The 15,290-nt window shown below is 34.3% G+C and overlaps 3 protein-coding genes and 2 pseudogenes across 3 annotated transcripts; 3 read left to right on the forward strand and 2 right to left on the reverse strand.

Moving 5' to 3' along the window:
- Window positions 1-750: 750 nt before the first annotated feature.
- LOC110739070 lies at window positions 751-3,026 on the forward strand (annotated as a pseudogene).
- LOC110739066 (LRR receptor-like serine/threonine-protein kinase GSO1) lies at window positions 2,446-6,900 on the forward strand. The gene is made up of 5 exons (XM_021919518.1): window positions 2,446-2,764; window positions 6,088-6,172; window positions 6,319-6,385; window positions 6,484-6,539; window positions 6,870-6,900. Exons 1-5 carry the CDS (start codon window positions 2,446-2,448, stop codon window positions 6,898-6,900), a joined length of 558 nt encoding a protein of 185 aa, XP_021775210.1.
- LOC110739068 (uncharacterized protein At5g64816) lies at window positions 6,840-7,481 on the forward strand. The gene has a single exon (XM_021919520.1). The coding sequence runs from the start codon at window positions 6,931-6,933 to the stop codon at window positions 7,300-7,302; it is 372 nt and encodes a 123-aa protein (XP_021775212.1). The 5' UTR covers window positions 6,840-6,930; the 3' UTR covers window positions 7,303-7,481.
- A 175-nt stretch (window positions 7,482-7,656) lies between these two features.
- Window positions 7,657-9,761, reverse strand: LOC110739067 (probable serine/threonine-protein kinase WNK11). The gene has a single exon (XM_021919519.1). It carries the CDS (start codon window positions 9,345-9,347, stop codon window positions 7,794-7,796), a length of 1,554 nt encoding a protein of 517 aa, XP_021775211.1. The 5' UTR covers window positions 9,348-9,761; the 3' UTR covers window positions 7,657-7,793.
- A 2,107-nt stretch (window positions 9,762-11,868) lies between these two features.
- LOC110739069 lies at window positions 11,869-14,939 on the reverse strand (annotated as a pseudogene).
- Window positions 14,940-15,290: the final 351 nt, after the last annotated feature.

Here is a 15,290-nt window from a genome sequence, read left to right on the forward strand (position 1 = left end):
CCTAAAACTTCGTATATTTGCAAGTGATGCAAAAAAAAAAAAAAACGGAGGGAGTATTTATTTTTCAATTTTTAAACACTCTGAAAAGACCAAGTTATCCTCAACATCTTTTGTTTTTATTCGTTCAATTACCTAAAATAGTTTTATATTTCCTCTAAATAAATATTTGTACCCACCTATGCATATATACTTTATTCTTATTTCATATACTCCCTCCGCACGTTATTATTTGCTCCATTTTTCTTTGCACGGAGTTTTAGGATAAATAGTAAAAAGTAAAAAAAATATGATAGAAATAAGGTTGGTTGAAGAATAAAAAAATCTAAAAAAGTAAAAGTGAGTATAAGTTAGGAAGAGAGAGAATATGAAAAATATTAAAATATGATATGATGGGACCACTTGTGGAGAGGAAAATAGTAAAATATTATTAAAAGTTTCAAAAAAAAAATGGAGCAAGTAATAAAATACGGCCATAAAAGAAAAGTGGAGCTAGTAATAAAATACGAAGGGAGTACTTACTAGTTGTGAACAACACACAATTCTGGTACACTTCACTCGTTTCAATGTACATTATGTACTTTCTAGTTTCTACTCTTATTTCTTAATTCTCATAAAATTTGGCAGATGATGAGATCATCGAGGGACGGATGAAGTCTTAATTAGCCCGTAATCTAAGTAGCTATATAAAGAGATGCAAGCCTGCTTCCTTATCATTGTAAGCAAGTAAGCATCACTGAATAATCTCCAATAATGGAAAACCTTAAGAAAAACTCTGTTACAGTCATAGTTAATCACATTTTCTTCATAATATTTGTTATTAACAGCATATCATGTCCTCTAAGAGTAGTAGAATCCTGTGATCCCATAGATGAAGAGGCATTGCTTCATTTCAAACGTGGGGTCAATTATGATTTCCCACCTTTTCGTAAACTAGATACTTGGGTTCCTAACACCGATTGTTGTGTAGAGTGGCAAGGTGTGAGCTGTGATCCAGCGAATGGAAGGGTAGTCCAAGTCTACCTATTTAGCTTTCGCGATGAAGGTGGTGTTGATCGCAACTTCGGCGTAGAAGGTACACTCTCCCCTTCCTCGGCAATCTTACCTATCTTCAATACCTTGGCTTTAAAGACCAAGTAGGGTTAAGTGGTCCTATCCCCTCCCGAACTAGGGAAGTTGTCACATTTAGTTGGTCTTGGGCTAACCAATAACCAACTAAATGGTTCAATCCCTTCTTCACTTGGTAACCTTCATAAGCTACAATACCTCAGCCTAGGCAACAATAGCCTCTCAGGTGCCATACCCAACTCTCTCTTTCGCTCCTGAAGTCACTCTTGACTTTGGAATTGGAGGGAAACCAGTTTACAGGTTCAATACCATCTTCGATTTCTAATCTGATTTCGCTTGAAAAGATTTATCTTACAAGAAATAATCTCTCTGGCTCGATCCCACTCGGTATTACTACACTTAAAAACCTTACCTACATAGATTTATCATACAATCATATAACCGGAAACATATCAGATTCCATAGGTAATAACCTCTCAAAATTACAAGCATTATTTCTCAACTATAACAAACTCATTGGAACCATACCGAGTTCTGTAGTTAAACTCTCTCAGCTGCAGGAATTACATCTTGACCATAACAAAATTACTGGAGTCATACTAAGATCTGTAGGTAAACTCTCCCAATTGCGAAACCTATACCTTGACCATAATAGACTCACCGGACCTATTCCTTCTTCCATATTTAACCTTTTTTCATTGGAGGTTTTAAATTTCGGTAACAATAAATTGACCGGTATGTTACCTTATTCCATAGGCAATCTCACCAAGATTCAAAGAATAGTGTTAGAGAACAATAAGATCACAGGAAAGTTGCCACCAACTATTGGCTATCTAACTGCATTGTATGATATCTTGCTCTCTAATAACCGGTTTTTTGGTCGTATACCTCCAAGTTTTGACAATCTCAGACTCAATTCTTTGCAACTGTCTAACAATCATCTCGTTGGCCCTCTACCTCCTCAGCTTGCTAACACAACATTTTTTAACTCAGACAGCAACCTCGATTTATCGTATAATCCACTGGGGTTAAAGAACATACCAGATTGGTTGTTTCATTATTACGAGTTGAAAAATATTAATTTAGCTGGGGCAGGGATCAAAGGGGAGTTGCCACAATCAATGTCTTCCTCTGGATCCATCGTTCACCTCGATTTATCGAGTAATGAAATCACAGGGAAGTTGCCATCATGGATAGGGAATATATATTTTCTAGTCCCTTAACTTATCCAATAACAGATTTTACTCCACAATTCCAAAGTATCTCACAAGTAGTTATTCCCTCAAGAACCTTGATCTTCACTCAAACAACTTCTCTGGCTCTTTAAGAGACATTTTTAATAGAAAAGTCACATACTCCTACCTCGACGTGTCTAGCAATATGTTCACAGGTCCCCTTGATGAAGACATAGGTAAGAAGCCGACAATTGCTTACATACAATCCATGAAACTGTCTAATAACCCACTTGGAGGAACCATTCCAAAATCGTTAGGGAAGCTGATAGAACTAGAAGTGTTAGAGATGTCTGGTAATAACATTTCAGGAAGTATTCCGAAGAAGGTGTTGAATTTGGAGAAATTGCAAGTTCTTGACGTCTCAAATAATCAATTGAGTGGAAGAATACCTCCCCACAACACAAGCTTTCTGGCTTCTGCATTTTCGGGTAATCCTGGCCTGTGTGGTGCTCCGCTCCCTCCTTGTAAACGTCGTTTGTACTTGTAGTAGTATTCCTGCTTCTGCATTTCGTTTGTACTTGTAGTAGTGTGTATGTTAATTGTTATGTATGTTAGTATGTACACCCTGTTCATCCAATTTCTATGTCAGAATTGAAGCTTATCAGAATTTCCAAATCTTTTTGTTTAATATAGAAGGAGAGGAGATAGATAAATAGCACATGAGCGTGATCATTGTTTGTCTTTACTAGTATGTTATTTTAATTTCAAATTCTGTCATCCATGAAATTTTGTTGGCTTTTACCTCTTACAAACTCGTAAATTAAGCTGGTGTATGTAGATTTGACCTTGTTTGGTTCACCTTATTTTTACTGGTCTGGTCTGGTCTGATCTCATCTGATCTGATCTGATTGTCTGATTTGACCAAACTTTGACCTTAAATGTACGATAATCTATAAGAAAAAAAATATATCAAGTGAGATCTTGTTAAATTCGTTAATAATGTGTAGTTTATTAATATGTAATTTTCACAATTTTTTTCATTACGAAATTAAGAATATTTAGCGATAAAAAACCGCACATAAAACGATGTTCTGATCTGAACTTATTTTTTTCTGATCTGATCTGAACTTATTTTTTCTGAAATAAGTAAAAAATAAGTTGAACTAAACAAGGATATTGAATTAATTAATCCTAGGAAGTCTAGCTATTTTATAAGAAATCTCTTCTAACTTAAGGTATAAAAGTAACCCTATTACCCTGGTACGTTGTTACTATAGGCTCAATGTACACTTGAGTTTGAGGCATATATCCATATAATAGGCTTTGTTACTCTTTAGGCCTTTAGGCCAAAGTAAATAAATTAAAAAAAAAAAAAAAATGGAAAATTTCCAATCTAGGATGCATCTCATGCATGATATATACGAAGCATGTAGGATTGATTCTATGCAGTCTCCTTTACAAATACCTCTTCTAGTCCAAGTGCTTAGCAAATTTGCTAGCCTGAATTGAATGCCATAGAAGGCAAAGTTTAAAATGTTCTAGGCTCTAGCACTTTGCCTACCCCTAGGGCCCCTACAATAACAAGATACGATAAATTATGATTTCAAACTCAAATAATTAGCTTTTAGCTCGATTTAGTTGTAGACTTGTAAAATTAACGCAAGCTTAATTACCCGACCCTAGATACACATACTGAAGTCTGAAATTAAAATTTTCTTGATGTCTTCGTCTAATTTTGACTTGATTCAAACCAATCCAACCAAATCTGAATGACACATATCTGATCACAATAACCATATCGACAATAAAATCGGAATAATAAAACATGACTTGATTCAACACCTGATTTCGAGTTTGAGTTTAAGTTGGTTCGTCAATCAATTTTTTTTCATCCCAAAGTTTCCTAATTTTGATACATTTCAAAGTTAATCAAGTTATTTTAAGACGAGGTATTTGAGTTTGATTCGTCACCATAAGTGCTAAGCTATAGTCAAATGTGAATTAATCACGTAAGATTTGTTAAGGTGTATATTTGTAAAATTAACTCCTCTACCTTCATTTAGCAAAAATGCGGTATATAACTCGGGATCTTTTATAATGACGCAAAAATTCAAACGCCGCTTCCATTTCCACTAACAACACTCCCTCACTCTCTCTCCTCCTCCACCCCCGCCCTCTTATCGGCCTTCTCCGCCGCCGCCGTCTGCTATTCAATTCCGGCGATATTTCCTCCTCCGCCGCTAAACACCATCATTTTGTTTCTTGCCCTGGTATATCTCTCTTTTCTATCCTCTTATCCTCTTCCAATTAAAGCTGAAATACTACGCTGTTTGTCAATTTCTAGGGTTTAAATTCTATGCTATGAATTTCTGAATTGTAATTTAATTGTTGTAAATTTGGGTATTTTTCTGAGGAGAAGAAGGTTGTTTGGTGTTTGTGTAATTAGGTTTCCTCAATTTGGGTAATTCTTCGAAATTGCAGTGTTTTATTGTATGATAATGGTGCTGGGCATCACTTTCAATTTGAAGATAGAACAGTGCATTTGATTTTACAAGCATAGTTGAGTTTAATGCCATTGATATAACCTTGATTTTTTGAAGTTATATCGAATAAATTTGCCTCTGTTAGTTACTTTCGTAGTTTTTTGTTGTTGAAAATTTTTGGTAAATAATGTTTATCATATTTGCGAATTGCGATGGTAACTTAATTTTTTCTTCGTCTACTAATTTAAATTTAGAATTGATTAACTTTAATTACTCCGTATAATATAAAGTTCATGGTCTGTGATCACTGAGAAACTTTAGCCAAAGGTCTTATGAAGATGGCCGTCAAATTTTTACCGAGGACATTGTGATATCTTATTGTGCTGAATTTATGGTATCAGACTGTAGTTTATGCATAGGATATTACTGAAACCGTTGTATGGTTTTGAATAAAATTGGATAAGGTGACGGATTCCCTTGGCCTTTGTATAAGGAAATGTTCTTTTGGCAGTGAATTAAGTGATGACTCCAATGTGGGAATGATTTCCTTAGCAAATAAAAAATGGGGGCAGAGTCTCAGATGCTGGGAATTGTTGATTTAGGGATAACTATATCCCGTACCCCAAATTTAGTTTAGTTGTTTGCGGCTTTAGGGTAAATGTTGGGTTTAAATTTAGGTGAATTGTTTGAGTGATTAGCTGATATTTTATTATGGCTTGAGGAATCTTGGATATTACTGACTGATCACTACTCTCTAGCCTATTACAGGAAATATTTGTTGAATAAATGTATTGATTTAGTGATATAGGATCCTGAATGATATATTCAGTATGTAATTTTGTGGCCGAACATGAGATCAGTCAAGCTCTTAAAATGTGTTCTTGTGCAAATGTTGTGAGAAGGTTGTTGAAATATAATTATACATTTGGGTTGCAGTTGGCATTTTCTGGTAAAATGTTTGTGCTTTTGTTATTATTAAGGGGAACTGTAGAATTGGCATGTGACCACTGAATGACTGATGTTCAAAACTTCACTGATATCTCTTCTAAAGTATTTATTATTTTAAAGTCAAACTAGCCTGTGGGCAATTTTCAGTGTAGGGTTAGTTTGAACTAAAAGTAGCTATCTACAATTCAATATACTCTGCTTTTTAATTATAGTATAGCATGTTATAAATGACTTTTCAGTCAAGGGTGTGATTAGAAATTTTGTCTCAACAAGCGCAAGGCACTTTGGGGATGTTGGGGTAAATTATGTTTATGTCATGGTTGCACAGGTTCTATAATGGTCTACTGGATTACTGGGTAAAACTTGAGATTGAGTTCTTGTGATAGCTATTATTAATGTTGCTTATTGTCATATAGATAAGTGCAGAGTGTGTTTATTGATGTTAGTGGCTATGGGTTTAAGTCATATTGGACCTCTCAAAGCCATAATATGGTGCAGTTGGTGAGTAGTATGCCCAAATGGCTGAAATGGCATTGCTGTGTGATTATAATTTCTGGGAAATTTGCTACATGTAGCATAACACATCCACACTTGATTGGTTTTTTGTTGGATCTTATTATTTTTGTTTCAAGAATTGATATTGATAGGTTAATGATTCATGCTGGATTTGCTGTTACTTGTTCATTCATCTTAAACTTTATTCTTAATCCTGATGTATTAAATTTGTCTATACTGATTTACTTGATTGCCTTGAGGAGTTGAGGGAGTATTGGAGTTATTGTATAGGTAGCTTTTGTACAATCTACCTACAGCCAGTTTTGGAGAAAATTGTTTGGACTGTCAAATTATCAATAGATATAGGCGAATGGTTTATTGTCAAAAGAAGAATATTCGTGATATGTAAAGCCATAATTTATTCAGTTTGATTTTTTTTGCAAGCACTACAAAGATACTTGTCAAGCAATTGTGTCATACTACTGTTCTTTCAAAGACTCTGTTTTTGGTTCAACTTATTTTGTGCCCTACTGCTCTAATATCTTACATCTTGAAGTAATGATGATGCCCTACTGTATGCATGTTTTCTGGTCCAACTTTTTTTGTGCATGATCTATGAAGATTTCTCTTGAATTACCATTATGATCAACTTATGAACTTGGTTGGTTATTTGTTGCTAATGTTTTTCTTTTGTGAAATGCAGCTTAAAGCCTAGTGCAAGAGTTGAGGTATAAAAGAAGAAAAAGCTCAATTATCGCAATACCATGGTGGAAGTTTGGTGGTCCCTTTTGGGTGCTGCTATTCCAGCTGTTGTTGCAGGGCAAGCCTGGAGAATTAAGAGAAGGCGGGATGAGGAGCAGAGGATTAAGAGTGCAAGGGGCCGGGAAAAGAGCTCAGATGACATATTCGTTTGTGAAAGGGTTTGCACCTCAAAACGTATGTTGAAGAAGGTTGGTGCTTTCTCTAAGGATCCAATCCCTGATACTTGTGTCACTGTCTGCGGAGTCTCAGAACTCGATGCATGCACTGATGCTTGTGCACGAACTGTTTGTGTCAATCAGCATCATGTTCCAAACTGGAATGATGTTTGTCTTCGAAGATGTCAAAGTGAATGTCTTAAACTCTCTAGGACGTAGGAACCATTGGATTTTGTTTCTGAAAGGTTAAGGTGGTTGTTTAGTGTGCTGAAATTGATAGAAGCAGGAATTGCTGTTAATATTTGAAAAATATTTAGCTTACTGCTTAATCGAGTTTGTACTTTTTGCTTAATTTTTTGAATGATTTTACAGATAATATATCCTCTGTTAAAATTGCTTATCTGCATAATTGGTTGGCAATTGATATAAGGCAAGATGACTATGGCTAATTAGTAATTTACTGTTCAGCAGTATTGGTACAAATTGATTACTTTTCAATAATTTAATGATAGTCATAACAGGCTTTGATTAAAATTGAATATCATGATAGATACCTCAAAAAAAAAAAAAAAAAAAAATATATATATATATATATGATAGTCATAACAGGTTTTAATTAAAAGTGGATCATATTACGTAATTGGTGTAGTGTACATAACTTGTGTTGCAACTAACAAGAACTGCTACTACACTGGAAATTCAATCTAAATCTAAAATTTGTTCCCACAAAAGAATAACAGCTTCTTCAACGATCTCGAACTTGTTTTGGCTACCTCTTTTTTGTTGCCTTCTCTGCTACCTGTAACTTGCTTGTCTTGACCAGTTGAATTAGCTAGCCGTGATTTGCCAGCACGATCATGTTCACTTAGTTTCTTGGATGCAAGTAATTGGGCGTCCTGGTTCGTGTCACTAGGCGGTTTTGCAGGCTCGTTGGGTTGGCTGACATTATTTTCTGATGATGAAGATTCTGCCTCCGGGTTTACAAGTTTCCTAACCAGATTTTCCATAAGCTCAGTTACAAGGACTGCTTCTCTGACTGACAACTGGAGCTCCTTCATCATCTCTTGCACAACCAAGTGAACTGTATCCTTTTTTATAGAGAACACAAACTCGATCTTTTGAGCATGACCTCTCTTGTCACCAATCCGAAGAACCATTGATATGTAGTCGATCTCCTTGATCAGCTGCCCTTCTAACTTGCACTCGATATTCTCACTGACAACAGCCTTCAATGGGCCAACAAGAGAAACAACCGGTGAGCTAGCCACGTGATCACACGATTTATAAGATGATGTATCAGGTGGACTAGGCACTTGATCCCATGTTACAGAAGATGAACACACAGATTCTGATTTCAGACTCGGAGTTCGAGATGCCGCAGACAATCCAGAATCAGTCACCAGTGCAAGAAACGGATCATTCAGAAGGTTGATTGCTGACGGTCTCTCTGATGCAGGACCCAAACACTTTTCTATGAAAAGCTTTAACTGCAGGTCTGTCACTCTGCTTAGAATAGCAGGCTTGATTCCAGATCTCACCTTCCTATGAACCTGATCTGAGTTACTGCACTCAGTATACGGCAATTCCCGGGTGACCATCTGCAACAAACACATCCCAAAAGAATAGATATCCACCAGGTGATCATACTCCTCTCTGAAAAGCTCTGGTGCCATGAACTCAGGCTTACCACTAGCAGCGCGAGCTGTAGTGTCTTCTTGAAGCATCGCCGCAAGTCCAACATCTCCGATTCTAACCTTGCCAGAGTATCCATTCACAAAGATGTTATCACAGCTAAGATCTCCGTGAATAATAGGAGGATTCTGACAGTGCAGGTAATCTAACCCTTTCAGAATCTGTCTAGCCCAATTCTTGATAGCCTTTTTATCAACAAGATTATGTTTCTTGCGATACTGACTCATAGTTCCAGAGGTAGACAATTCAGTAATTATGTTTACTGTCTTCGTTTCGCTATCGACCCATGAATGGTAACACCTCATGATGTTCTCATGCTTCAAAGACTTCAACAGACTAACTTCTGCACTCACATTCTTCTGACATTCTTCTGACTCGAATATTTTCTCTGACAACTCAACTTTACTCCATGTAATCTCTATTCCTTTCAACTCATCAAACCCCTTGTAATCCTTCTTAAACACCCCTTCTCCCAATACCTCCTCGAACCTTACATACCGCCCTGTCGAATCCGTCTCAACACCCTCATCCTCAAGCTCATCGACATTGTCTACCCCTGAACTCGAACCCATGATTTGATTGAACTAACAAAATTAACTCTTTCTTGAGTACTTTTAAAGAATGTATCAAAAAGTGATCAACTTTTTATCAATGCACAGGAAAGAAAATTGAAGACGGCTTGAAACGAGTGATTTTGGATGAATCTGATTGATTTTTTGTGGGTTTGCAATCCATGAAGGTAAAGGGTGATGTAATTTGTGGTTCAAAGAGAGAAAATTTAGGGTTATTTGATTTAGAAGAGCAGTTCAATTTTTCCAAGAGAAAGTTAGTTTTGGACCTTAGTTTATAAAGGTGTAGGTTAGGTTTTAACCTGACTTACAATCCAAGCTAAGATAATCTTGGTTTCTGTTTCCTAGTCTCCTAGAGTTTCGATTAATGAAACTGAAAAAGATTTGGATATTTTTTTCGGAATATTTAGAAAAGATAATAACTAACATAAAAATAAAATTAAATATTATGTATAACAAATTAGGAAAATAATATGGGATATAAAATTAGGATAGGACTTTTTCAAAATATGAAGGATAAAGTTTCAAGTATAACAGAAAATATTCAAAAAAAGATACCAAATTTTGATTTTTTTTTTTTTTTTTTTTTTTGTAAGATATAATGAAATTAAAAAAATCAAATGTAATGGTTTTCAAAAAAAAAAAAAAGAAAAAAGAAAAAAAAAATCAAATGTAATGTAATCAGGCCTATATATCTCTAGTAAAACGTATATTTGGATAAAAAAAACCTTTAAAGGATCAGATTTATTTAATTTGGAAATTATAAAAAAAAATTAGGTTAGAAGTAATTACATCATTAATGCATAATGATAAAAATTATAATTGTTTATAAATTGCGGAAGAGCCTAATTCACCAATAGAGTAATATTTATATTAGTAGAAATGTGAAATAATGCTTGTTGTTACATACATAATGTTATGGTAAAATAATGCATGGAAAACAAATTTATAAGATTAGCTAGCAAATTAATTAAATTAAATTGATTTAGAGGTCATCATCAGCTTCTCTTCCATGTCTATGATGAGAAAATTTGTGTTCCACCTTATCCTTTGCCTTATGCACTGCATGATCCATTACTGTGGCTGCGGATTCAGCTGTTTTTTCGAATGTCGCCTCTCCTTCTTCGAAACTCTTCTTTGCTGCCATTCTTATTCGTTTACTCGAATCGTGTCTTTCAAATTTATCGGCTCCATCTTTCTCTTGGATCCTGAAACTAATCCAACAACATAATATCAATAATACATTTAATTAGTCCATCCTATTTGTTAAGATAATATAAAAATATTTTATCGATTATATGTTTTGATAGTCTTTGATATTGTTTTAAAGGGTTTCCTAGTGAAATTTCTTATATTCATTCGAGAATTTGATGCACCTTCCCATAATTTTAAATATATATATATATATATATATATATATATATATATATATATATATATATATATATATATATATATATATATATATATATATATATATATATATATATGTGTGTGTGTGTGCGCGCGCGCGCGCAACATATGTTATTAGTAAATTATCTTCATAGAGACGATGAGAGAATCCTTATACAAGTAATTTGAGATAGAATGTGTGTGTTTCATTATGAGACGCATTAAGCACAATATATTTCGTTACAAGACCATCTTGTATCGCCAAAAACTACATACCTAATTTCATTATTAATTGAATTGTTCAATTATCGAATCAAGCTGAATTCTAGAAATCTATGCTAAAAACTAAGGGAAAAAAAAAATATGTAGTTTAATTGAATTTATGAGTATTGAGGAAAACTTAATTTTTATTTGAATTGTTCAATTATCGAATCAAGCTGAATTCTAGAAATCTATGCTAAAAACTAAGGGAAAAAAAAATATGTAGTTTAATTGAATTTATGAGTATTGAGGAAAACTTAATTTTTATTATCCGCAAATAAACACATACAAGTAAAACTTCAACCAATAACATCAAAAAAGTATATTTATATTAAAAAAAATTTAATCTGCATTTGACAATTTACTCCTATTACTATATTCTTATTGAGATAAAATTTTGTAAAAAAAAAAAAAAAAAAAAAAAAAAAAAAAAACAACTTACTCCAAATTGGGAGGTAAATATTTCTTTTGTAACTCCTGCAAAAGGTATTTAACCTTATCCCAAGAACTAAAAAGTGATGTTACAATAGAATTTCCACCATTTCCTTCAGAAACGTCAAATGCTATTGATAAAGTAATAGGAGAAAATAATAGTAAAACAAAAACAGAAGTAATTTGATTTTTATTCATTATTTTTGATAAGACAACTAAAAAAAATGCTTAGTAATTTGATTTATTCTAATGTAGATCTTAGATTGGATCATATTTTTGTGTTAGTTCACTTAGTTGTACGTGGTATCCTTGGCTTAAATGTAGTTGGTCTTTTAAGGTGAATGGATGTAAACAAAAGTTTTTTAGACCATAACTTTTAATATTTTTTTTTTTTTTATGTTATTATTTAGCTTGTATTACGTGTGTCAAGCGTATTATATAACATTAATAAAATCATTTTATACATAAATGAACGAGAGTTCTCCAATCATACATCCACATCGCTAGCACGCAAATGCGTAAACACCTAGCTAGGCATATGACTTTAAAGACACATGAATGACAAAGCCACATACATAAAAGCAACTCAACATACCTTACCTTACCTTATCTTACAAACACCAATTATTTAAGGGAAATCATCTTAATGATGATCTAAACATACGCCTAAAGCACAATTAGATGAATAATACATGTAAGAGAAATCTTACACACACCTAATAAGATGTTTTCCTTATGGAGAATGATAAACCTTAACCATGAATCCATGCTTCATACGAAGAATCAAAGAGATATCGGGAACAACTTGATGTCCTTCAACTGCTTGGAACGTGTAGTTTTTAATTATTGTAGCAACAACGGCCTTCATTTGGAAGAAGGACATATTTTTACCTAGGCAAGTTCTTGGCCCGGCATTAAAGGCTAAGAACTTGTAGGATGGTTCATGTCGAATGTTCCCTCGTTCAGATATCCATCTCTCTGGCTTGAACTCGTAACAATCATCTCCCCATATCGCCTTCATCCTTCCCATCGCGTACATGTTGAATATAATTTGCATATTCGGATCAACTTGGTGGCCACTTGGAAGTACATCCGACTCAACTGAGGCCTTTTGTTCAAAAGCCACAGGAGGGTACAATCTTAAGGCCTCACATAATGCACCATGAACATAAATTAACTTGTGGTAATCATGGATCGTCTCCATTGTGCTTAATTCATCTCGGATCTTGGATTCCACTCGCGGGTTCTTAGAGAGGAGATAAAAGAACCATGATAAAGCAGTACTAGTTGTGTCTCGTCCTGCTATGAAAAAACTTAGTATAGTGTCTCTTAAAAACTTGTCACTAACACTTGTAACATTTATACTTTGGCTTTCATCCATGTATAATGTCAATAAATCGACACCAACTTGAGGCTTCATTGATTCTTGTTTTTTTCTCCTCTCTTTTTTTAGTAATGCATTTATAGACGAAATCATCAAGTATTTCCCAAGCTTTTTTGTACTTCTTTTCGTTTCCTACCCCAAGCCACCTAAAGAACTTCCATACACTCATAGGAACGAAATGTCGATACAATATGACCTCCTCAGCATCATCTAACGCGTTTGCAAATGGAACATGAGGCCAATCGATAGATAAAGATCCTAAATCACACCCCGTAACTAGAGTACAAATAGTATCAAGCGAAAATCTATAAAACAAATCTTGCAAATCAATTACTAACCCTTGTTTCGACGCATGATCAAGGACCGGGATTAGACCTTTCTCTACCTTCTCCCAAACCTTATCGTGCAAAAACCGATGAAATTTAGGTTCACCAATGAAAGTATGCGCCATTTTCCTATGTAACTTCCACAAATCGGAGTCAACATTGAAGATGCCATCCCCAAAAAACGTCGAACATTTCATTAAACTTGGTTCCCTTAGGATAATTTGTAAAGTTCTTGCTCATAATGTGGTGCACATTTGCAGGATCAAGTGTGATAAACATCTTCATATTGGCTAACCAAGGGCCTTTAAAGAGGAAATTCATATCTAATTTCTCTAACAATTCGGTTAGCCAATCGTGAACTTGATGAGCGTTTACGAGTAGTGCAAACAACATCCCTACTATAGGCCAATTAGTAGGAATGCCATTTTTGTTGCGAAAAAGGTAGCAAAGGAAGAAAAAGGACACAAATATCATGAAGATAACAAGAAACTCCATTTTTTTCAGCAAAAGTATTTTAGCTTCCTAGAAATAATAGTGTTTTAGTACTCATAATAATAATTATAGACCAAGAATTTTCAAGCCTTTGAAAAGTATTTTAGAATTTTATGGAATTTGGGATATTATAAAAGCTTCCTTTTGAATATTGTACAATGGTAGTTCGAGCATATATAGAAATGTTTTACATCGTGTCAGTGTCTTCATCCTCTTTTTCTACGTACCCAATCATTTTTGTACTAATATGTAAAAAGTTTTTTTTTATTTTTTTATTTATTATTTTGTAGTGTTTAGAAAGCCACAAGGGCGGATGATGAGGATTGATTCTTAGATCTTTTGGAACCGAGAGGGGAGCTCTAACCACTTGAGTTATCCCTCACTCTCATTAATATGTAAAATGTAATAACGCAAATCCAATAAATTTTTTTTGTTTTATTGTATGCAAATTGCAATGCAAATCCAATAATGTTTAACATTATTGTTACTACGCATTAATACAACGAGCAACGACATAACTAAAGACAATCGATGTAAAAGTTAGTTGCATATTGTTTTCGTAAAATTTATTATCAACCGTATCCTCGTCTTTGTAATATATTCTATACATGTGCTCCTAAATATCCTTATTATTTGTGGATGCCAACTAATTATTTATACAAGTATGAAGTATTAATTTGGTTTATCAATTACGCTCGTCATAAATAACAATAATAAGTGTCCACTTGGTACTATTAGTATTTCAGTTTATAACTCAAACGGGTTACTCCTCCTATTGCCAATTGGTTTTAGAATGGAACCTCGCTGTAGGCTCTGGTTTGTGGGCTTCTGGGCTTCTCTTCCTTGTGTTCTCCCCCATTCGTTATAACAAACTAGTATCCGAGCTAGGTTTGATCTGGTATATCATCTGATAAGGGCACCGTCTGTGTTAGGTTTTATGGCGTTAAGGACCATCTATGAGTGCCGCCTTGCCTTAAAGCTAGGCATGTAGGTTCTGGGTGCGAATCTGTTCAAGGGGGAGTGTGTAGGCTCACACTGGAGGAGAGGTTGTTAGGTACAAGTGTGAGAAGTGTTTGTCCCACATTGAAAAAGAAAGTAAAGGGCTTTTAATTTATAACCCAAGTGGGCTACTCCTCCTATTGCCAATTAATTTTAGGATGGAAGCTCGCTGTGGGCTCTGGTTTGTGGGCTTCTGGGATTCTCTTCCTTGTTTTCTCCCCTATCCGTTATAACACAACTTATTGCATTAAATTCTATGTAAAGTTTATTGCGTCGATTAAATTAGGACAAATTGGGAGTACCTTACAAATAGATTTTAATTTTTGTTTGCATAATCTTAAAGATGCATGTATGAATGTCGAATGTATGATAGTACAATAATTGCCATAGTACCATGGTAAATTATTACTTGTATATAATGTATGTACGTACGTCTACATCGTTATTTAATGGTTCTAGATTTTTGTTTTCTTTTAAAAAAATCTATTCATGGTAAAATTTGTAGAATGTGAGGATTAAGGGAATGGTATCATCGTTAAAAGTCGGGAAAATAACAACCTTATTTATGAAATTATATTACATGGTTATAAATGTGGTACGGAGTACATATTATATAGTCAAGTGTAGTGGTGGTGGCTGAATTGGGTTTGGGTTTTTAAT

The sequence above is a fragment of the Chenopodium quinoa genome, unplaced genomic scaffold (assembly GCF_001683475.1).
Source record: "Chenopodium quinoa cultivar QQ74 unplaced genomic scaffold, ASM168347v1, whole genome shotgun sequence".
Lineage (NCBI taxonomy): Eukaryota > Viridiplantae > Streptophyta > Magnoliopsida > Caryophyllales > Amaranthaceae > Chenopodium > Chenopodium quinoa.

What these genes read in the sequence shown, in the direction of transcription:
- LOC110739066 (XM_021919518.1), top strand. Translation starts at nt 2,446, where the DNA reads ATGTTCACAGGTCCCCTTGATGAAGACATAGGTAAGAAGCCGACAATT. An exon ending in TGGTGCTCCGCTCCCTCCTT is followed by an intron (nt 2,765 to 6,087) that starts GTAAACGTCGTT and finishes ATTGTCATATAG; the next exon opens with ATAAGTGCAGAGTGTGTTTA. An exon ending in TCAATAGATATAGGCGAATG is followed by an intron (nt 6,540 to 6,869) that starts GTTTATTGTCAA and finishes TGTGAAATGCAG; the next exon opens with CTTAAAGCCTAGTGCAAGAG.
- LOC110739068 (XM_021919520.1), top strand. Translation starts at nt 6,931, where the DNA reads ATGGTGGAAGTTTGGTGGTCCCTTTTGGGTGCTGCTATTCCAGCTGTT.
- LOC110739067 (XM_021919519.1), bottom strand. Translation starts at nt 9,347, where the DNA reads ATGGGTTCGAGTTCAGGGGTAGACAATGTCGATGAGCTTGAGGATGAG.